At 41.1% G+C, this 24203-nt stretch overlaps 2 protein-coding genes across 2 annotated transcripts in view; both read right to left on the bottom strand.

The window, feature by feature from the left end:
* dyrk1b (dual-specificity tyrosine-(Y)-phosphorylation regulated kinase 1B) overlaps positions 1 to 15415 on the bottom strand; it is a 54252-nt gene extending 38837 nt beyond the window's left edge. Inside the window, exon 1 of the mRNA XM_034611334.1 lies at positions 14699 to 15415. The gene's annotated coding sequence lies outside the window, so the exon portion shown is untranslated. The remainder of the gene's footprint in view (positions 1 to 14698) is intronic.
* A 1120-nt stretch (positions 15416 to 16535) lies between these two features.
* Positions 16536 to 24198, bottom strand: fbl (fibrillarin). Its single transcript, XM_034611346.1, has 9 exons — positions 24050 to 24198; positions 21832 to 21959; positions 21429 to 21567; positions 20988 to 21082; positions 20641 to 20811; positions 20203 to 20335; positions 19010 to 19122; positions 17913 to 18058; positions 16536 to 16931 (listed from the first exon to the last, which is right to left on the bottom strand). Exons 1-9 carry the CDS (start codon positions 24057 to 24059, stop codon positions 16907 to 16909), a joined length of 960 nt encoding a protein of 319 aa, XP_034467237.1. The 5' UTR covers positions 24060 to 24198; the 3' UTR covers positions 16536 to 16906.
* Between the last annotated feature and the right edge of the window lie 5 nt (positions 24199 to 24203).

Genomic DNA, 24203 nt, shown 5'->3' with positions numbered 1-24203 from the left:
GAACCAGTGCTAATTGGCGCCGGATTTTGGAACCCAACTTTAGGCAAGATATCAAACCCCAAATTGTCCCTGACTGTTTTGCCGGCAGGGTATGAGTAATGTTTGTTGGATGAAGTGCTACACATACAGTAGGTGTACTGTATGAATGTGAGTGAATGGCAAAACTGTACTGTAAAGCGCTTTGAGTGGTCATCAAGACTATGTACAGATTTAGCTGGTGGAATTTGGTCACATGATAAGAGTTGGTTGTATATGGGAAAAGGTGGTAATTGCAGTATCTGTCCTAAGATGGTCTCTGGTTTAGCGATTCAATGTGAACCTGGGTCTTATAAATGGACCTCCGAGCTTAGATTCTCTTTTGCTGCCCTGTCGAACTGGGCACAATTTTGCTTGGGGATGAAGATCTTAAAAATCTAATTGAATGACCATGCTGGTCAAATATTTGATCTATGAACTTATCAAGGTAGCACGTTAGTAACTCATAATATTAATGTTGACCTTTCCATCAAAAGATGTGTTTCGACTATCCAGAAAAAGTAATGTTTTTGTTACTATAAACAAAACTATGTCAATTCCATGTATTAATTGATGAAGGGCGGGCATTTCAATTAGTTTGGGATGGGCTTATAGTATGGCTTTAATCACATCAACAGCTAAAATGTACAATATAAGAGTGCATATATTGTGTTTTGTTAAACATCAGTGCATTGTTTTGTATCAAGATACCTTTATACATTCAAATGGCAAATATAAAACTTCTTCTGACATATAGATTTTCCCTAATTTAAGTAACAGATATCATCCACCTCAGTGCACACAACTGTACCAAAAAACAAAACAGTGCGTTGTATGGTACTGAACAGATTTACAACATATCAGGTAGGTACATTTTTCCTATTTGTAATCTATAGCCAACATTTGTCATAATGTGCAAGAGCATTGAAGTAAGGTGTGTACGTTGTCACAGCAATAAGCATACAGTGTTTTCAATGCAAACTTCAGCATTCACACAAAAATGTTCCTTCACAAATCTCCACACTTAAGTGGGTATACTTGAATTTTCAAACCTGCTGGTTTTCAATGCTTGAATCCTGTCATCACCTCTGTGATTTTTAGGCCTCATATGTGCAATGTGGGGAGGTGAAGCCTTTTGCCTGGACAAAGATCAGCAGAAACAAAGGTGAGCTTTCTTTGAAATGCATGAAGTCTCTCCACAAGTTGTGTGACCACTCAATATCTGCCCTGCAGCTTCATGTTGAGTTGGTTCAAGTGATGGAAAACATTTCTCAAAAAACAAATGGCAGTGGAAAAGTCACCATTCTTAATTAGAGACAGAAAAACTTTTTTTTCTCCCTTACTTCACAAAATTGTTTCAATGAGCTTGATTTGCTAAACCATCTAATGTCATTGTGGATTCACAAAATATTGAGCTGACATGTCTGACAACAACTAGAGGGAACATCGCTGTTGTAAGCTGGAGGTACAACAAATAAACTTAATTGCCATGACCATTGTCTTTTTTAAGTCACCACTTAGTTTGGCATACAATAGGCTTTGGTGAATAATGCAATGTAGATATCTCTGCTTTGGAGCCACAACCACCAACCTAGCAGACACGCACCATCCGTTATCAGCATGATAATATGTTTCAAATCCAAGTTGCTCTCCTCAAAGAATGAGACAAACATTATCTCACTGGTCATGTATCCCTCTAACGCAATTAATCCAAGTAGATCCTCCCTGAAAGCATTCGCTATCAAAGAATCTATCATAGAGGCAAAGCTGTGCTACATCACTGTTTTCAGTTGATTCATGCACAGCTACAGACATCCACCTTCCTCAGTTGTTCAAGAGTCTCAAATACGTCCGATGCAAAGGCCTCTTCTCTCCTTATGGTTGAAGGAAGTGTCAGATAATGGAAGTTTCTTCTCAGGTTTTCTCATCTGTAACCACCTCCTCGATTGGTGCAAGCATTCACTCCTTAGACAGTCTCTGCATCTGTGTACAGCTTTTACCCTTGCCACTCTAAAGAATGAGGATGCAGCTCTCTCTTGCTCTGTACAAGCCTGAAACAGGGTGCGAGGTCTATGCTCATAACATGAGGTTAGTCTCAAAATCTTCAAGCATGAGCATAAGAGCCCAGCAGGAAAGTGGTGGCCAAATTAGAATGGGTCATCTTACAATGCGATCTCAACTGATATTACTTACATACCAATATGCATTGCAGAGTAAACACACAGTCCTTGGACAAACAGATATTAAAACACTTCACTGTCCATTCAGTGTAACATTGCTTTTTTTAGTAGAAAGACATTTAATGTAACTAACCAGATTAATGTGCTAGAAAAAAAAGGACCACAGATGCAGAGTAGGGTGTGTGGAGATGCAAGAGCAGCACATGCCTGGTTCAGAACAAACAGGGATGATTGTAATACACGGTGAGGCAGCATGAGATGGGAAATAAATCGAGGTGCCATCACAGGCCAGCCCCGGCTTGAGGGCCGCCAATTGAATAGCCCGGATGTCGAGTTTTTTTGTTCTTTGCAAGTGTGAACACCAAATAAAGCTGACATCTGGGCAAAGTTAGTTACTGGATTGTGTATTACTAGATGCTAAATGATTGCAAATTATAAGTTTTTATTGTAAAAGCATATTTGTGTTTTGATCAACTCGATCTCTGTTCATTGATTAGTTCTTTGTTTGACTCAGACAGATGTTACTTTTCTGTCTTTCTCTACTTATGTGATGCACACAGCCACACATTAAAATGGTAAAATTAAAAGCCTGTTATAATCCCTTTCACACACAGGAAAACCTGCAGCTGCTCTTATGATACTACTTTGCTGTCCACTTGGAAGATGCATATGCAGTGCGTGCCCTTATATTCTAGTGGCTGTACACCGCTCTGTCCCACCAAACTGGATGGTAAATGGGTGTCCTCACAGAGCTTTACGCACGCTTCATGACAAATATTACATCACTCTGGCCATAACGGACCCTCACTTACTCATGGATGCAGAAAGTTTAACACTAAACATAGCATTTAGTAATAACTTAGTATAAACAGATTTGCTCAGGTCTCCTGCTTTGTGCTCAAAATCTATTGTCAGCTTGCTAACACACGTGCACGCACACGCACACACAAAAACACACTGTTGATTTATGCCTGCTGCCTCTCACTCTCCCTTGCAGTCTCATGCACAAAAAAACTCCTGTATAGTCTTAATAAACTAAAAGTGGTTTAGCATCTTTATTATTTTGATTCCAAAGTATTCAATTATTTGAGACTGGAATAGCCCAAATGTCTAGTTGTGCTCAAATGAAGAGCTGCAGTAGTCAATATTTTGACTGGTTGATAAAAAAAAAAAGTAAATACATTCTTCAACTCATTGGTCTGACTGAGATGTGCTAGTGGAAGAGGGAGACTGTTCCTGTGCTTATTTATTGTGCTAAAGTAGAACTAAACTAGTGACTATTATTGACTAAAGCTGTATTACATTACAGTGTTTCTCTGCAAATGACAATTTCCTGAAGATCTCTGTTATGTTAAGGACTCTACCTGTTTTAAAGGGACGAATGCTGCACCTCCAAAGTACTGGTTCTTGCTGGCCCCTAACTGGAAAAGCATGTAAAATAGACAGACGACATGTGAATATTCTGAAGGAATAGTTCTTCGGAAAAAACATTGACATGACCCACACAAGATCGTTGATTTGATAGATAGATGTTTTTTTCTCTTAAATTAGGATATTCTAGTAAAGAAAAATAATGTTCATCTTATGGAATTAGATTTCAACCGCTGGTAGGGTTTTTCAAGGTCATAAACAGCTGGATCTGAGATCTCACCACACATCAGGTAAAACCTCTTTGAAGGAGAATTAAATGATGCTCTGTTAGCTGATGTGCTTCAAGTGTGTTCCTACTCTTTCATTAAGAAAACATATGGGTCTCACAACAGACACCCACCAAGTCGTTCAACACACAGCACACAATAAAAAAAAAAAACACTTCTTCTCAGACCAAGGTGTCACATTTATTAAACCTGCATACTGATGCAAGCATTAGTTTGATTCCTGTGACAGAAGAGTTAAGTTGGGTCACTGTTCTGGCATTACAGCTGGCGGATATGAACATACACAACTCTGGTCTGGCTGCACTCGAGACTAGAATAACACACACAGACTATATATAAATAAATATATATTTATATACACATATACATATATATATATACACACACTGGTACTGTTGCCAGGCGAGACATAGTCAGGTTCAGTGTGAGGCCCAGAAATAGAGTCCAAGTAAGGACAGGTGGAGGGGCCACATGCAACAACCCTCTCACCCAAATTACCACCACACACACACACGTGAGTGAGAGATTGACAGACCTGAAGTAAGACAAAACTTAAGCCACAGAAGCTGAGAGGCTTTACCAGAAGGTGGCTGTCAAGTCTGTCCCACTGGTGTGTTTGTAACACACTGACACGCTGTTAATGTAGTTCATCTTTTAGTTCTAGTTGTATTTAGACTTAATGAAATATGTTTATGAAAAAAAAGGGACAGACAACATGAATCACTCCTCATAGGATCAATGGATGTGTGCTTGAATTAGCCTATGTCACTGGTTCACTGACCTCAAACTAACTAAATGGAGACATTTTGTCTGATTCGGCTGAAAATTGAGGCCTCCAATCCGTTTTCACTGCACCAGCCTTCAACATGATGTAAAGTGACTTAGATCTAAATTTAGATTAATGGTTGGGATTAGGGTTCAAATTAAGGGCAAGCCTCTGCACAAAAGGATAATCAAACACTTAAAGTAAACAAAGGTAAACTGACAAAAATCTAAACTCAAGATCCACTAACTAGCTTTTCCAGCCTTTTCAACAATTTAACTGACATCTCAACTGCTTTACTCACTTTTTCCTCAGGTTAACTGTGTTTAGTGCAAACACATAAACATGACTGTTCAAATGTTGACTCCTCAACTGAGACTTCAAAAGATTTTAGCTCTTACATGTCAACTGAGATTTCAGCTGCTTAAAATGTTTAGCAGGATGAAAATCTGACCTGTGTTTAAGGGGTTTGTTGATGGGGTATATTGTTATGGTACTGGTGAGACACTCCAGGACGTCCAGTCTGAGAAACGGATTAAGACATTTTAAGGCCTCTTCGTCAACAAAAGGTTTTTAACACACACGACAGGATTTAACAACTCTGCAGAGTTATGACAGTGGCAACTATGTTATCTTTTGCCACGACAGTCACAAGGTCAACATTACAAATTTGGAATTCATGTTACAAAGTGATCCATCAGGATCATGGCCTTGCATGGATTGACTTGGCCAATGCAGTTCCCTACTGGATGATGTTGCATTACAGTAAAAATGATCGTTTTACTGACACACCACTGTGCTGACAGACAGGAGACATACAGATTAATGAGAAACATTTTTCACACTTGGCTCAAGCCAGTATGAACATGACATAAGGCTCCGTCCACACCAGCATGTTTTAATTTCAAAACAAAAACGATCTCTGTCCAAACGTTTTACCTCCATATCAAAAATAATCTCTATCCATACTAACACACCAAAAAACACAAGACCATTCACGTACACTGGTCGTATGCATGCTGGTATAAACAGGAAGCAGATGTGTGCTCTACAGTTTTTGCCAAGTTGCAGGAAATACTATGAACGATCAACCGTAAAGGTGAAAAGTAAGAGCAATACTTTCGTGCACAAGCGATGAGGTGGAACGTTTACCGATAGTTTGTGTTCTTCTCGGCACGTGTTCATTTTGCGTAAGAGAAAGAAAGAGAGCGATAGAAAGCGACGGGGTGCACTTCTTACTCATCATTGTCAGCATTAGATGGTAGCTAGCAAGTTATTTCACTGAGGTGAGACTTGAGGGACATGGATACAATATTTTTCAAACGAAAAAGGATGAAGGTAACAGGTGAATTTTTCTCCCGTTGCTGGAGTGCAGAGTCAGGAGCCCGGTGGTAAAGAGGTTTATTTAGCCAACTTGTCTAGCCCAGTAATTCTCCAACGTTTTTGTCACATGGTACATATATGATTGTAGCTCTATAAATTGTCAGAAATAAAAATGATTCCTCTGCACGCCAGTGTGGGACAGAAGACACAGACCAAGAATGTTATTGGATAAAATAGAGAGAGAGATAGAGAAGGGTTTTCTCATGTTCCCACTGAGCCTGAACACGTTTCCTCCATACTCCTGCATCCTCTGACAGTCAGTCCGACAGCCACAAAGTCACACGGGTTGGGTTCATTTGTGAGTCTAAATTTGCTGTAGGTGTGAATGTGAGTGTGAATGGTGGATTATTTGTGTAGCACCAGTTTCGGCCATGACACCTTTCCAGATATGTTGTTTTTATGTGTATATATATATATATATACTATATCAATTTGATGTATTCACGATCTAATATCACACCAAAAATGAGAGAATTAGTTAGATTCATCATCTTTTTTTAAGAGCATGACAGGAGAGAAGAGGAGCAGAGAGCAGAGGAGGAGAGGAGTGCGATGGACAGATGAGACACCAACAGAGCTACTGGAGAGGTGAAGAAGAGGAGAGCATCAGACAGATAGGTAAGACAGAGTTAACACAGTTTGACATTGTTCAGATTTGTCACAGTTCAAATGGAGCTCTTGTCACACAATATACACAATAGAGGCACAAGCTAACAGACCGGGGTTGGTCAATTTGGTCACTGTGAACATACAATATTACTGCTTCATCAGTGTCAAGGCTCTTATTTTTTAGGTTTTACTCCAGCTGCTGAAAATAAATACAATAATGGAGCTAAGTGAAAACCCAGACTTCCCTCATTTAGTTTTTTAATATTTCATGATGTGAAAGTTAGTCCACACGTCACATTAATTTGAATCATTATTTTAATCATTTGAAATGCCAGGTGAAAATGTAAACATGTCTAGGCTTGGCTAAGACCCTGATGTTTCAAGCACCTACATTTGGATCTGCTGACCACTGGCCCACACAGACAGAAAGAAGCCATAACTAAGTTCAATCCATTCAAAGTACTTTTATGGCTTCCATGCCTTTCTTGTATAGAGGCAGTGGGGGAAAAGGAAATGGAGGGAGAACGATCTGTAGCGAAAGGTCTGGCCAGCTGACAATCAAAATCAGGGCATTTTTGCCCATGTGGCATGCACCCTAACTATTTGGCTAACTGATCTACGCAATGGTTCCACTGTTACAACCCAACCTGCCTTTAATCAAAGCAGGACAATACAACTTGGAAGAATAATTAATAATCACTGCAACAAATTAAGTGTTGAATTCATGAGCAAAGAGTAGCCACCGTTGCTCAGTGCAGCAACCTTAGGGATTTTGCTACTACAAAAACCATCCATCAGTTATATTGATTCTTATGGAAGCAAATCATTGCTATAAATAGTTTGGCAATTTCGAACTGTAGTCATAACTGAAATACCACTGGATTTATTGCAATGAAATTACTGACTTTGACAACGATCGTTCTGATTTTATGTCTGACTTTCACTTTGTTTAATTGTCATTTTCAAGTTGTGCATTTTTAAAAGCTCTGTCCTGTATGCATTTATTTTAGGGTCTCAAATTAAGTGCCAAAAACCAATTGCTATGTTTCCAGTGGTTTCTTCACACTTGCATAGTTGGCCTGGAGTTCTTCTCCACCGAGCTGTCTGAGAGCTGTGTGTCCAGGACTTAGAATTTCTGCACACAACAAAGACATAAAATAATAGAACCAAATGCCTCTTCTTGACTTTCCAAAAGCTTCTGGACTGAATCAAATCTGATTAGAAAAATATTTCTTGTGGTTTGTAATTCTCAGAAAAATGTATTTCACAGCTGGTCCCTTTCAAATGATTGTGTATGGCCGGTTTCTGAAAGCTTGTCAGCTCAAAGGTCAGATCAATTGTATTCTGGCTTGACTTCTTGTCTTTGGTGTTAAGATCTGAATTCTATGGATTCAATTTTACTGGCTGCTATGTAGTTTCTGACTAGGTATTGATAACTAGCATTTTACAATTTCACTACAAAACATTAACATTCCCCTCTGAATGTCTCTGTGTGATTTGAAACCCTTGGCCATGGTGTTTCGCTTGTTTTCGCTGGTCTTTAGTTTCTATGCGCATTTGCTAACATTGAGAGAATGTTAAGGTGAGCCACAATTCCAGCCAATCAGAATATTGGATGAGGACATTTCTGATGAACAACTTTGTCTCCATTCTAATTGTTTGTAGAAAAGTCATTAATAGAGAAGTATGTAAGATAGCCAGTTTCATCAACATTGTTTTGAATTCTGTTTCTGAGTTAGTTGTACTTTTTTAGCTTGCAGCTAATGTGATTATCTATGGCATATTATTGTACCACAGCTGCCTTTTTGGTCAGGCCACTAATTTACACACATACCCCAAAACAAGAAATGGACAGAGTGCCAAGTGTCTTTCTCTCATGTCAGCTCTGTCTGTCTTCTCTTTAGTGGTAACAGTTAACACACTCAACTTGTATCATGGTGTCATGGAATCCCTGTGTTAGAGAATAAAGGCAATGTGAGTATAGGATAAAAAGAGCTGTATTGCAACTTTAGGCCCAGTCTTCTGCTTTCTTAATTGTGTTGCTCATGCTCACACATTGCTACCACACACTTATATTTAACAAGACAATTTTAAAGTATTCTGCTGCATGGTGAGGGCCAATCTAGGCACTTACACAACATAACAACATTCCCCACATGCACACAAAGACACATTTGATAAAAGCACAGAGTAACCCATAAACATAGTCTAGTGTGATTTTAGGACTAGACAATTTGCACCAAGTTTTACTTTTGTCAAATAGTAATGTAGATTATAGTTGTGTACATTAGTCTCATTAACTGTGTTAATGCTGCTGTGACTTCCAGACTAGAGATAATTAGCTGTCTCTAGCTGTGTTCTCGTAAATGTAAGAGTTACTTCTGCTAGGGGGACAGGCTGAAAAGAGATTCTGCACACCGAGCTGCACTAGGGAGGTGCAATATAACATACATATATAATCATATGGCAATGGAAAATGTCTGTTTCATATTATTCCCTATTATTTCTCTAGTTGCGTCACAATCATTTTACAGCCATATCTTTTGTGATTTACACTTTTGTGACTTCTTTCACATGGCATGGTTGTGGGCAGGAAATATGCATTGAAGCAATTTAAACATGGAGAGTGATTGTGACACACTTTACGTGGTCGAGAAAAGGTAAGTAAGTAACAATATGTATCATTATCTGGATAGGTAATGAGTTCTATCAAGATATGAGATTTGGTCATATCTCAAAGCCATAATGTGCACTCTTGTTTTGTTTGGCAAAAGGTGTTAAACTCATCAGTCGACTGAACAGCTTGGACATTCTCCCTTGTTCAGTCTGACCCTAACTGCCAGCTACACTAGCGAGCACTAGCTAGCTGTGCACACTGTGCAGATTTCAGCAGACTCTTCTACTGTCTCTGTGAGGAAAACAGACCATTAGGGTGTAGGAGAGTGATCAGTTTAGAGTAGGAGTATTCAATTAATAGAGGTCTAGATAGAGAATATGTCCCCAAACAAAAAGGCTGGAACAGCATAATGACTGACTTGTAGTGTCAGGGTTTCAATCTGGGCTGAAATGGTGTAGTGCAGTTTAAACAGATTTTAACAATCACCAAAGTTTGAAAAGATATGAGACACATACAAACGCAGAAGAATGGCTGAGGAAAATACCCTCTGTGTGAATATTGTAAATATTCAGACTAGCCATCTGCCATACCGGGAAAAATACCGGTAGACCACTGCATTGGTAGACCATCCAAAGTTCATTAAGTTTTAATTGGCCCTGTCAGTCTCTTTAAAAACCAGGAGGAGACTTTGTAAATACCCAATCATTGATGTAAAAATCATAAATCTAATTTGCCATAAAACAGGCTTGCTCTTTGATTTCTCATATTGGCATAATAGAGCCTGAGATATTAAATTGTTCTTTACTATGGTCCACTATGGCAAGATATCTGACAACTGACAAATTGCAGACTATACCATCATATTTTTTTTTCCAATGATAACTGATTCTGAAATATCAACATAATTTATGTAACTTGATGATTTATATGACCAAACCTAAAACATTAAATAAAAATATAAAATGCTGCCACAAATATTCTTGAGCAAAGGAGTTGAGAGCTAGCTGTAACAGTTAAGTGCAGATAATTTAGATATACCCGTGCTCCATGTGCTGCCATCTAGCCCTTGCAACATGCATCGTACTAAATTAAAATCCATTATAGTTCCACTTATTGAATCCAAATCCTTTGGACAAGGAAGGCAGAAACAGTGCAGATTGGATTGGCTGCCTGACATGTTTAGAGACAGTACTGCACCCAGGCAAAGAGAAGAGTAGCATAAAAGGTAATTACCTTTATAAAAAGGTCATTAACTGCATCAGTTGATCATTTGTCTGGTGACTCTGACAATAACTCCTTGAGGCAACCTTACTGCAACTCTTCAAGCCAATTCATACTTATGCCTTGAATCAATGTAAAGGACTATGCCTATCATTTGTCAAGCTCAAAGATAGCATGTCATTTGAAACATTGAAGTAGCCACTTCGCACAGGCGCTTGCACTAATATTCACCTTTACAGTAGATGACAGCTGGCAAAGTTAGTTACTTTGACAGTTGCATTGTGATGCCAGGTATCTTTGAACTTGTGGGCACCGTCAGTAGCTCACCTTGTAAGATTGAGTTCTTACAACTCAGTGGCCCGGGTTTGATTCAAGCCTGGGCTGAATTTCCTGTTTCTCCTGTCATTAATCAGGAAAAATGGCAAAGAAATCACTTAAAAAAACAGGTGGCTACTGGTTATATCATTGTGAGTGTAATGGTCCCTCTTTCAGAAAAAGCACTCTGCACACTTATTTGCATCCCAGTTTGTGTTGGTAAAAAGGTGGAATTAAGGTTGTGAGATGGTTTCCAGAAGCTCATGCTAATTTGACTGATATGTCAGGAAACACCAACAAAGCAAATTAATTCATGTCTAAACTAATGTAACTAAAACTGATTATTGAAGTGGACAACTGTGCCTATGCCTCATCTGTACCGAACAGAGGCCGTTTATTTATTGGACAATATTTCTCTTGCTTTTTCTACAAAACAATACATTGTGCTATAATTTCTCACAAAATAGTTAAGCCAAGGCAAACCACACCGCTCCTGGCCAATCTTATCTCATGATCAATTTAGCAGTCAATGACAGCCTGATCTAAACAATATCCATGCTAAATATAACATATATTGTTTGACTCTCTGGTTAACTAATCCTTCTTCATCAGATAATCCTAAATGAAAATAATACCAATCAGCTGGTTTCAGCTTCTCAATTGTCAGGATGTGATGCTTGTATTTTTTTTTTTTTTCAACAAAAATATTTTTTGTAGTGAACTGCTGGCTGGGGAAAACAACCAATTGATGACATCACCTTGGGCTCTAAGAAATGTTAATTGGTGTTTTCTCAATTTTTAGACATTTTAAAACACAAAAAAAAAAAGAATCATCTAATCAAGAAAATAATCAACAGTACCAATATTAACAAGAGACCAGACAAATGTTTCATTTAAGCCATTACAGAATTACATTGCATTAGTTGTAGCTGATCCAATCTGCTACTGTTGACATCTGTCATTTTTAATGGCAATTTCCAGAGTTTTCTGACATTTTTTACACTGAACAGCTAATCAAATAATCAATTAAATAATGAGAACAATTCATAACAAAAAAACATTTGTATCATCCTCAATGCAGGGCTCTGCAGAAAGCACCAACCAATTCTGTCAAATTGTACTTTGTGATACATATTGTATTACAGTTTTGCAAAACTCTGTCCAAACTAATGATTCCAATCTAATTTAATATAAAAACTAATGCAATTAATTACTGAGGCATTGATTAACAGTTTTGGTTGATATGTCAGTGTAACACAATCAGTTTACAATGCAATTAACACACACATATTATTCTATTTGTAACATGCATCTGCCATATTGTTAAGGTTATGCGTTTAGTACATGTAATTTAGACTCTGTTATTAGGAGCAGTTGTAATTCTCCTTATACTTTTAAAATGTATATTCAAAAAAGTACTTGTTTGAATGAGTACATGTACATAAAAATTAAAGGAAACATTCTGGAACATGCGGAATTTTCCACACCCACCTTTGACAGGGAGTGTTTCATCCTCAAAAATGCATTTTGGTTGTTGTATTACTTTAAGAAGAGAAAATCCTGAACATGGTTGTGCTGATGTTCTCCACATACCGTAGTTAGCCCAAAACCCAAATTTCCAGATGAAATATGGTGAGTGCTGCAATTTATTTGTATTATGAGGTATTATTAGGGGATATGAATGCAGGAAAAAAACACTACACCACTGGCACTACATGGCAGAGGCTTAAGAAAAGATGCAGCCCCTTAAGTGTGAAGTTTCATCTTGAGTAACCATATTGTAATCCCAAGATGAATAAGACGATGGGGGAACATAGGGTCTGGAGTTGGTCTATCAGAGTCTACTAAGTGTTGAATTTGTGTTAAGGCTGTCACACACACGGTCTGAGAGTGTTGCCACAGCTGCTGTCAGTCAGGGAAGTCCATTGGCTGTTTGTGGCCAAAAGACACAGACTGGAAAACCACTCCATCAAAGCAAGCCAAAAGAATTACTTAACATTAGGGTAGGGTCTGTGGGATGAGGTATTATCTTGCAGTGAAAAAGAACACTGATAAAGCCACTCCTATGTGCCCGGACCGTGCACCCAGTCTTTGATCCAAAAGACAGAAATTTAAGTCCTTTTTGTGCTTAGTGCACATTGTGGCATTATGCAGCAGTATTGCAACACCGGGACATTCATTAATTGTACATTCAAATTTAATTAAGTCCAAGACTGTTACAGTCACTTATTTGATGCCTTCTGTCCCGTTTTAATATATGATGACTGCCACAGATGGTAAATGTTATCACAGAAATCTCAGCTTACATACATGCTCATGGTGGTGATGATGGTTAAATGGCTGTGACACATTGACAGAGCCGTGGAAAAGAGGCTAATCCGCCAGCTACGATCAGGTGCTTTTCACATTTATACCTACTAGTGGCTGACTGTAGCTTAGCATCAGGTTCAACTGGAACAGGTTTCATGAAGAACAGAGCTCAGCCTCTTAACGGGCGGTCAGCACAAACTGAATGGATTCACTGTATCTACTGTGACATGACACAAACAATATTGCTGGAGACCTGTGTAGCACAATTGGAATTACCTCGATTCTTGGTCTGCTTCCACTCTAACCTCACATATAGAGGAAGCACATCTTCGGTGGTCTGTGAGACCTCGGACAGAAGCTTCGATCTGAGGAAATGTGCACCTTCCTCTCATCAGAAATTTTCCACCATGGCCTGTGTGTGGCCTTTTTGCTTGATTGGATGAATGACGAAATGAAACAGCCATGCACACCAGTGGTTGAATATTAGCAAGGCGTGATTTGAGAAGACAAATCTAAAAAAATGAATAAAAATGAGGTAAAGCTGAAGCGGCTGGTGGGAGATGTCCATTCTGAGACATTTTGAGAAAAACAGCAACCTAACTTCGGCGAGGTGGGTGGGGAGGGAGGAGTGGGGCACAGCATCTATGACAAACCTCTTATTTAAATGGCCAACAATTTCAGACCACAGCATCTTCTGCTCAGAGAGAGGGCCACTAACACCCGTAGGCAAACAGAGAGATGTCAAGTCATGGTTCCTCGTCAGCTCTGCTCTCTTCGTGGTCGTGTTCCCGGCCGAGGAGCAGTCATCTCCCGGCACCTGAGCGCCTGTGTCCCTCTATACTAGAGGGCAGGGTAGGGGCTGGGGCTGATGCGGTAGCTAAGCTAGTGGCTACCGTTAGCTGCCACAGCAGATGAAATGCTGCAGATCTACAGAGGACAGTCGGGGGTTGCTGGTTTGCCGCTGACACCTAAAGTCATCGCCATCCACACGCCACATGCGGGATATAACCGCATATACCGGAGGGTAGCACCGCATCCATTCATCCCCCCCCCCCCCCCGGTCTCTCCCTCCGTTTTGTTCAGCCGGCATCCTCTCCCAGTCTTTATGGTGCCGTGCGTTCACTCAGGGCAGGTCGCGATGCCGCTGCTAATGAAACTTGCCCAGATACACGCACACTGATGGCATCGATCATTGCACCGACCAGCCCTGTAGTCGACACGTTAGATGGTTAAAACCCCCTCAGATACAGGCTTGGGGAGAAGGACAGGGGCTGGTAACCGGACTTGGAGGACATTGCCTGCTACTGAATTGGCTTGTGTCGTCCATCATCATAATGCACATCTCAGCTGTAGCCGAGGCTTACTGGTTCAGCGTGGCCCGACAATGTTAACCCACCTCTACGACTGAAGCAAGCCCCTAACCCATTAACAAGCAGCGGCAGCGGAATGGTGACACGAGGCCGGTGACAGGGGCGAATAACGTAGCGAAGAGGCAACATCACGCTACCAAGCACTGTTGCTTCTCATTGACTGTCAATGCACACATATTACCGACAAGAACCAACCAGCCGCAAATGCACATATGGTATTTGAAAGAAAGGACAACGCCGGTCGTCTTATGTCTTACCTCAGGCGGTGTGTCGAACCAGGTTCCGCGTAGCAGCCATATTCGGAACCCCTATTTCCCTCTGTCCGCACGAACCGAGCCCCCTCCCCCGGGTCAGTCGTCCTTCCACAGCAGAAATCCAAATATGATGGTGCAGGATTGTTAGACGATATAAAAAAAAGGAAGCCCCCCCGATGAGATTAGTTTCCAGGAAAAAAAAAAAGCGTTATTCTCCTGAGCTCAGAGAGCGGGTAGTCGATGGGAACCGATCACCGGCGCAGCACAGCTAGCCGTGCCTGAGGGGAGGTGGGCAGCTCGCCGCCTCAACCACGGGCACCTCACGCTCGAGTCTTCTTCTTGTTCAGCAGACTTGATTCACTTGTTCGAGATTGATGCTCAAATACACACGACACCACGGTTCAGCAGCAGCGTGGGTCAGCTGCCTTTACGAGCTCGTTTTGTTTTTAAATTAATTTAGAGGAAAGATGCTAACCTTAGCCAGCTAGCTGTTAGCTAGCATGCTAGCTGTCTAATAAAACTCTGCCATTGGAATTTGAAGACAGTCCGCACACTGCAGGCTGCTTGGCGGGCAGCGGCCAGCCGATGGACAGTGTCAGCGGGAGCAATGGAGAAACTTGACGTATTTTAGCACACACGGCTCCAGCTAGCTCTGTGCCGGCCAGCCCCTCCGTGATGGTAATATCGGTCAAAGGAGAGAGGGGCTGCATTGAGAGCGCACTCCCGACACCAGGCAAGTACGGCCCAGCGCGCTCCAGAGAAATTTCCCACAAAATGGCTGCCAAAACAAATCCACCGCGGACAGTCACGCAAGTTATTCCCGAAAGTTAGTGCTCTGGTTTAATTGTGGTCACCAACATTATTTCACATGAAGCACAAACTACGCGAACACGTATTCGAAGCATTTGTGTAGAAAACTGAAGGAGAAAAGCAGTTTGTTTTCTCGGGCTGGCTGTGTTAACACTGAGGGGAACATGCATGCTCTCCTACGGGCAGCTGCTGCTGATGTAGCCTATGTAACTCTGGGTTTAGTCTCCAGTGCAGCACATCTGGCCTCATGTCATAGTGTTGGTCCCTGAACTAAAACGCATCCCGCGTGGAAGTCTCTGCTGTCACCGTGAGCACCGTTACATGGCTAACACGTGTGTAAGGAAGGGTTCGATCAAAGATTATAATAATAAAAAAAAAACTTTATTAAAACAAAATTGTTGGTTATGACAAATAAAGTTTCAAGCATAATTTGTTGTAAAATATCTACAACCATTCTGCTTCTTACTTTGCAAACACAAAAGTTATACAAGTTTCAAATTACAAGTCAGAGTGAAAGTCACTTTCTATATTTGTACACAGGCACACGGGGTCAGTTTACCACCTCACCACTAAACTCATCAGCATTAATGGTTCTTTGCCTACAAATTGTCCCGACCTGAAACTCTCCACACCGGGGGTACACAACAAATTAAGAAGTATATTTTACCCTAAAGAAGTTTGAACAGATGACTTACACAATGAAAACACTGCTATCTGGGGTATGTGATGTGTGAATGCATGGTACATCCAGCAATGTGCTCTACATTAGCAGAGCAAGGAAATGGGAAAACATTCAAAGAAAAGACAATACAGTAAGAAAAGGACCAGGAGCACAGAGAAACAAAGAGGTAGTGAAATAAAAACACTAACCAAGTAGTTATGAAAACTTGTGTATCTACATACAGTAGAAGTCTTGACAAAGCATTTCAGATTGATGTTTACCGAATCAGTTGAAATATTTCTCAGGGCAGCAGCTGGTGAAGGCTGTGTATACACACACACACACACACACACACACACACACACACAATACTTGACTGCTTCATTTACTTTGAAATCTTCCTGAACACAGACCTGAGCACATGTGCATAACAAATGTACAGGTGAACATTTATGCGTTTTCAGACATGTATTACAAATGACTTGCTCCAATCTGGCAACCAACTCAGAGGCCTAACTGTAACAAAATGTCATTTAATGCAACTCCAGCCGTGGATCGGGTGGTCATTAAACTGTCGTCGGATTTAAAAAAAGAAAGCCAGATCAATTTTACCCTGAGTGCTAGTCATACTTTCAAGTTCAGAAATCTACAGGTGGAGAGGAGGCCAGGTGGAGAGGTGGGGGCGACAGACAGACGATACTAAAGTAGGTGGTGGTTGAAAATGGGAATCCATTTCCACTTCATTTCTTCTGTTTAGATGGAGGTCTAAAGAGAGAGAGAAAGAAGAGCATGTTAATACATGAAACATTGCAGGAACTGAGGGTCTGGATGAATGTCTCAGCCTGTCACCACAACTCGACTATAGGAACATTAGTGGGAAGGGAAACTGCTAAACCTCAGCACAATGTCCATGTTGTTCCAAATTCACCATATCAATGTGTAACCCACTGTGTCCTGATTTAAATCCTACACGGGTCCGCCATTTCTCCTGCACTACTGGGCTTCCCAAACATACTGCACTACTGTAGAAGATCATTTCAGGTTGGACACCAATTCCAAGAATGGACAAAGGTATTTGGTAGAGAAAAAAAGATGAATTCGAAAATCATCATCTCAACCCAGCTGGGTTAAGTGCCTTTAGTTCAATGTATTTTTTTGATCTGACGCTATGCAAATACAATTGAACAATGACATCCCTGGTGTACTCACTCCTACCTCCAGATCAAATGTTCAGGATTAAATCATTTAGATAAACTGGGCCATTATTTCTAACAATAGAAATGATGGCCCAACCTATACAAATTATCAACCTGGTGGCACTAAAGTAAATTTATTATTTGGGTGCCTAAATTTTAATTTTGACCATACATTTGTAAACAGTATAGTCAGTTAATGTATTAAACCATTTTGACTGTGAATGCAGACTTTTGAACAGTTCACCAGATGGAGTAAAGTGTTTGGCAACGCTGGCCTGAGAAGAGTGAAATACTTATGATAAACCTAAAAATGTATGAAGACTAACAATTTAACTGTGGACCTCTAACTGAGGAAGTCATAGATGTTCATAGGGTTAAACACCATATCGAAGTTCTACCTCTAAACTAGTTAAGAGCAAAAATATATATGAATATTAATCAATAATTTCAGGAACAGGACAGATGGGAAAAGTAGTCAGGTTTGTTTTTTTTTACACAATCTGTATCAGTGTGAGTGACTCTGTAAAGGGGGGGTGGTATGTTGGCATACCTGTAGATGCCCACCACCACAGCATGGTCCCTCTCATAGGGCTCCAGTGTGAGCTGCTCCTGTGGTTTCATGTTCTCAGAGCTCATCTTCTTCACCTCTGAGGCAAACACTGCCTCTGGAGCTGCTGTCGAGTCTATACAGTTGGCCTGTAGTAAGAAATAAACAGTTCACACAGTTGACAAAACATTCAGGGAACACTTGTACATGAAATTATATTATCAGCCTAATCCACAGCTGGGGAAGGGAGGGGACTGTGTCTACTCATTTCTTTAACAGATTCTAGCCGTTTTCAGACACCAGTACCCCAAAAAATAGAGTCTAGACATTTTCCAGAGTTTAGAGGCGCCTAATTAGAGAATGCAGTAACCAGGACATAACATAAATTCTGTTGTGATATTGTGGTTTTGTTTACAGCATGTCAACACTGGCATTGGCCCTTATCACCAAAGTCTCTCAAATCTCATTGTTTCGCTAAATCAAAAATCTTAATCTGCATCTTCTGCTACACGTCTTCTCTATTTCATCCGAAAAGATTCTTTCAGTTTTGCATCTGTTGCATACTAGAAACGTCAACACACCATTTTGCTAGCTGTGAGTCTTTCCTGCTGTATTCAAACATTGGCTCGCTGATATTTTACGAGAAGCTATGTAAAATATCTTGAGTATCTGACTCAGACATTTGTGTATGGACCCTGAGGATAATTTCAGGGAAAAGAACCATATGTGACATTTACGTTAATTTGATGCCAAACTGCGTGGAACAGAGTTTGAAGTTTCTGTGACAATGTCCACATGACTTGCAGGAGATACTGTGAGAATGCGCATTGTTATTCTCATTCAGTGATGCTTTTCATGTTTTTTTCTTAAACAGTGTACCTGGAGCAAACTGAGTTAAAAGAGACCATCTGAAAATATATTACTTTATCCAGCAGATAACTACATAAACTTCTGATTGTGATAGGCAGCCTAACCGTGATTTTATAAACATATCAGGCGTTTACTGTCAAATAATGAATTTAACACATGCTAACTGGAGGTTGGACTTAATGTGCTGAAGGATGGAGAGCCTCCATCTGTCAGGGCAGTCATAGCTGTACCTTGATGGAGATAACGAAGTGTCCTCCGTTCTTGAGGAAGTTGTGAGCATTCAAAGCAACAATCCTTGTCTGGTCAGGCTGGGCAACATCAGCAAAAATCACATCTACCATGCCTAAAGAGAGAGCAAAGAGAGAGAGAGAGAGAGCATGAGTTTGTGCATACACAGCATCACTGTGACTTCAGATGTTGGAGAGAAGCCTGATGGCTGCATTCTCCTTCTCTTCACTGTCCATTGTGAATAAGCAGATGTATTAAGCTACATGACAAGTTCATGTGTGAATTATGTAGGTCATTCACTACAGAAAATGTTATTCCAACACTTCATGGCCCAGCAATGGATTTAGTAAGAACACTATCAATTTTAAGTATCATTAAAAAAGTATTTGAGAAGCAAACAATAAAACTGATTAAACATAGTTAACAGCAAAGAGTTCTGAGGTAACCTGGTGAAAAAACATTTGATTTACTAGATTGTCACCTTGTCGAGCGTACACACTTCAAATACAACACAGGTCAACTTTTTTTTTAACTTAACAGATTGTCAGTAGAGTAAACTGAAGCTTTCAGTGTCACCAACTCATGTAAACAAATGGACTGTCATACTGCTGTTTGTGTTGTGTGTCAGCAGACTGTATAGAGGTACAAATATGTGCACGTGTGACAGGATAATGTAAAACAAAAAATACCATTTCAGTGTGTATTTAATAAAATCATGGTTATATTTATCACAGAAGTATTTTTAATACCTGCATGTAAATAAAACCCTTATCAGTTTGCTTTTTTGCCTGTTTCAAAAGACAATGAAAAACTTTTTCGTACCCCTCAAAACCTACAATGACATGTACTAACAAATAATGTAAAAGAGGGGTGTAAAGATGAACATAGCTTTCTCAAGTCTCATTCAACAACCTGAGTGTATCTGATGTCTCACATTGTATGTTTCTGACTGCTCAAACACTGTTAAACCAATTCAAAACATCTTGGAGTGTAGTTGTAACAGATTGACATCCAGAACCTCACGTTCTGATGAAATGACCAACAGAGGCTTACATTTGCTTTGACATGATAATGAAGTCAGTCTTCCTTCAATTTAAAATCGAGGACTCACAGACTGAACTAGAGGAACACCTAACACCTCTGAGGATGTGGTGACACCATGACAACTCATCCTATGCGGCTCAGGGGTACCTACCAACTAACATGCGGTATTTGTGTGGATGCCGAGCATCTTCGATGATCGGAATGATGTTGGTGCGTTTCTTTGCAACATTGAGAAGGTCACGACCTGATCGATGGGAAAACTCCACAGCGTAGACTAGTCCTTCCTGTAATACACAAGGCAAAAGTGACCAATGTAACCAAAAGCTTGTATGCACTTACTCTGGGAAAATATCATGACATTCATGCGAGTCTCAGCTTAATGACAACATTGCTTTAACTGGGCTTTCGTCTTTATCTTCAGATTCTATTAGTTACGTCCAATTTTATACATGTGAAAACTGTAAAGTGTAATAAAGGACATGTGTGGTATTATAGCAGTAACATTGGTATGTTGTCTAGCTTTGTGTCGTACTACTCTGTACTAATTAGGTCATTTTACGTGATGATCCACTGAGCATACAGTACTCACCGGTCCAACAATGTCAGAAACGTGGGACACTGTGGTGCCAGAGGCTGCTCCCAGGTACATGACCTTTGATCCAGGCTTGATATGGATCTGGTCCACTCCTCCCAAGATGGCTGCTGCCAGCTTGGAGCGGAACGGATTCCAGGCTCTGTACTCAATCTTCGTCTCTCCTTCCTGAAACAGAATGAATCCGAGCGTTACAGTCGTAGACATTGACAGATATTTTACCCATTATTTAACACAAAGTTTTATATGCAGTGCAGCAGAGGTCAGCTATTAAGAATCTAACGCATTATCAGTGTATGACATCCATTACCTAGGCACTGTGCTGCTGTCAATCAAAACCTTACCTCCACACTGATCCTCTTCTCTCCGTACACAGACTCTCCCACAACCATGTTCTTGGTCACCAGAGCATCTTCCTTCCCTCTGCTGATAAACACACCTGAGTGTACACACACACACACACACACACAGACAGAGACAGAGAGAGACAGAGAGAGAGTCAGTGTCTATTGAACAATACTTGTTGGTTTATCTATTTAGCCAGAAAGCAATTCCACAAACAGAAACGGGACAGCAGTGTATCTATAGATTATCTACAGGTAGAGTTCAGCATTAATTTCTAATATAATATCAATTCCCACAAAGGAATAAAGGCCAGTGAACCTAATCTCAGCCTGAAAGTTGGCGACTAAACACCTAATCCAAGCAACAGCAGGGCCCCAGCCTTCACAGTCTGCAGCCCAAATAATAATCCAGAATAATCTCTAAAAAAGTGTAATACAAACCTTCATGTCTGTGTGGCTCAACCAAGACCTTCCTCCCTGCTCCAAAGCCCCCTCGGCCACCGCCCCTTGGTCCTCCTCTCCCTGCACCTCTTCCACCACCTCTCCCCCGAAATCCTCCACCTTCCGGGGACCTGAAACTACCTGAAAAACAGACATGCGAGTTGAGAAAGTCAGATCCATATTTTCTGAGATCATAGTGATAAGGTGATTGCCTATGAGACAAAGCTCTGTCATTTCAGTCTGATGTACACCAACTTTATACATGTGTTCTCTAATGATTAACTAATCTTAAATCACTGAGGAAGCTGCTTTTACACCACATTTAATACCATAATAACTATAACAATGTGCATAATGTGATAATACACACGATAATGTTTAAAACCACCCCAACGGCCTCACCTCCTCTTCCTCCTCTGAATCCCCCTCGTCCTCCAAATCCTCCTCGGTCACCGAATCCCCCTCGGTCACCGAATCCACCTCTACCACCACGTCCTCCTCTTCCTCCTCGATCGCCACGAGGACTGAATCCTGGGGGGGAAAACACAGCCAGCAGAACCATGTTAGCGGAATTTGCACATCAGGAGGTTATTTACAGAGCCTATGCATGTACCCACCGGAGCTACTGTGCACCTATTGAAACTAGTATGTGGGAGCTACCAGATAAACATATGAAGTAAAAACTGATTGGTCTTTTTGTTATTCTCTTACATTGCTGGATGGTTAAGAGGGAAGATATCATAAAACAAGCCAAAATGAAACTTTCCTTGGTCATGTAGCAAAATACATCTTCCAAAAACCCTGTCTCTCCCCTCTATGCTGTTATCATCTTTGATCAGCAACTTAAATTTATTGCACACACACACACACCTTTATTTTCCTGACTTATTATGGCCAACGCCGTTGATGCATTAAATATTTGTAGTATTAAGTATTCCACTTGGTAGCTCCATTTTTGTATTTCTATCGATGTCCCCAGTCTGCTGTAGCATGATTATTTCCACCTTGTGATCAATAAAGTGCATCTCTGTAAATAAAAGGACTAACTCCAAGCTACCATGCAACGCTGAGGTAAATTGGAATCTTGAAACTTCTTTCTCTGCCACTAACTATATTCCACTCACAGGAGTAAAGTTGCTGCTGTGCCCTTCTAAATACAGATGTGAAATCTTAAGTTTCCAGTACACTGAGAAGGATCAGTGTGTGGAATGTACTGACATCTTGTGGTGACATTACACACTGCAATCGACTTAATAAAATAGAAAAACATGAAAGGCCTTTGGGAGCCAGTGTTTGGGAGTTCTGTGCGTTTGTAGAAACATGGCAGACATGTGAAGGGCTCATTCTACACTAATGAAAACAAATGTTCTCAGTTTCAGGTTATCTTACTCAACTACTGAAACTTTGAATATTATACCGATCAGCATTCTGAATGCTACACTGGATGAGAGCTGTGCTGTTTAATGGGGTGTTTCTGCATTGCTTTTTGAGTCGAAATTCATTTTTTAAGGTTGGTTGTTTGGTCAAAAGAAGAATCTGACGTTAATCTCCACCAAGAGGAAAGTGAGTCAGGAAGAGTTTCCTCCTCTGCTTGTAAACAACTCAAAGATGTGAGGCATCTGCACCATCAATGGAGGTAGATGATAGAGGCACTGTATGAATGTGTGTGAATGGCAATAACTCTGCTGTAAAGCACTCTGAGTCATCAAGACTAGAAAAGTACTGTTTATACAGGCCATTAAACATTGTGGAACAGCACGACACCAAACTGGACATAGTGGTACTGGGGGTGAAAATACTACCAATGTACCCATGACACGGGCACACGACCAGCAGGAGGGCGGTTATTTAATGTGGAGGCCACTCATGTGAAAGGTAGCACAGTGTGTAGGACTGAAACGTACACAGATTACAACGTGAACCGACACACGTGGCCCCTGCGGGACGACCCCTTGGCTCCATTTTAAAAAAAACTCAGGGGCCGCATTGCTCTGCTTTATCTCAGGTTGCGGCCATGACCACATTGTATCTGCCTCTCAATCCTCACTGTTATAGACCGATCGCTGCTGTTTAACATGAGTTTCACTAGTTTGTGTAAACACCACGTGTGGCCACGGCACCACGATTCTTCCGGGGTCCTCCGCCTCGTGTACACACGGAGCCCCTCGCCGTGTCAGCGGGTAGAACACGGACCTGAGTCCGGGCGGACGCGGCTCCGCTCCGGGCTCACGTGAGCGGGACCGTGACTGGTCCAAAGCCTCGTTGTGAATAACTGCAGGAGAACTCAGCCTCAAACACACGAGGTGACTCCATGTTGCGCGCTCTGCTTGTGTCGCACTAACCGTGGTGGGTGAAACTCAACACGTGTGCGCGGCGCGTCGCTGCTTCACGGTAACTCGCTACTTCAACTCGACGACCACCATCTTTTATATCACATGTGACGGAGCTAACGAGATAAAGTTTCCCCGGCGGCTGCTTCCCTCACATGCGGGCGGCTCGGTGAGGTTCAGGCAGCAGCGTGGCGGTGTAGGCCGCACGGACACAACTTCTGACCGGAGACCCGGGGCGGCACAGCGCGACAGGACGTGAAGATAATAAACCCCGACATGTTCGTACTGTACCTGGCCTCATGTTTCAGATGTGACGGGTTGAACCAGCGCTGTTCACTCAACTCTTCTGTCTTCGGACTCCGACTCGCTCTGATCACACTCACTGTGAGTATGCGCAGGACCACATGTGCGGGGCTCTTCTTTTGCTGCTGTTATTAGGGGACAG

Source organism: Hippoglossus hippoglossus, chromosome 16 (genome assembly GCF_009819705.1).
Source record: "Hippoglossus hippoglossus isolate fHipHip1 chromosome 16, fHipHip1.pri, whole genome shotgun sequence".
NCBI classification, from domain to species: Eukaryota; Metazoa; Chordata; class Actinopteri; order Pleuronectiformes; family Pleuronectidae; genus Hippoglossus; species Hippoglossus hippoglossus.
The sequence above is the reverse complement of the archived record's forward strand: the minus strand, read 5'-3'. Positions and strand labels throughout refer to the sequence as shown.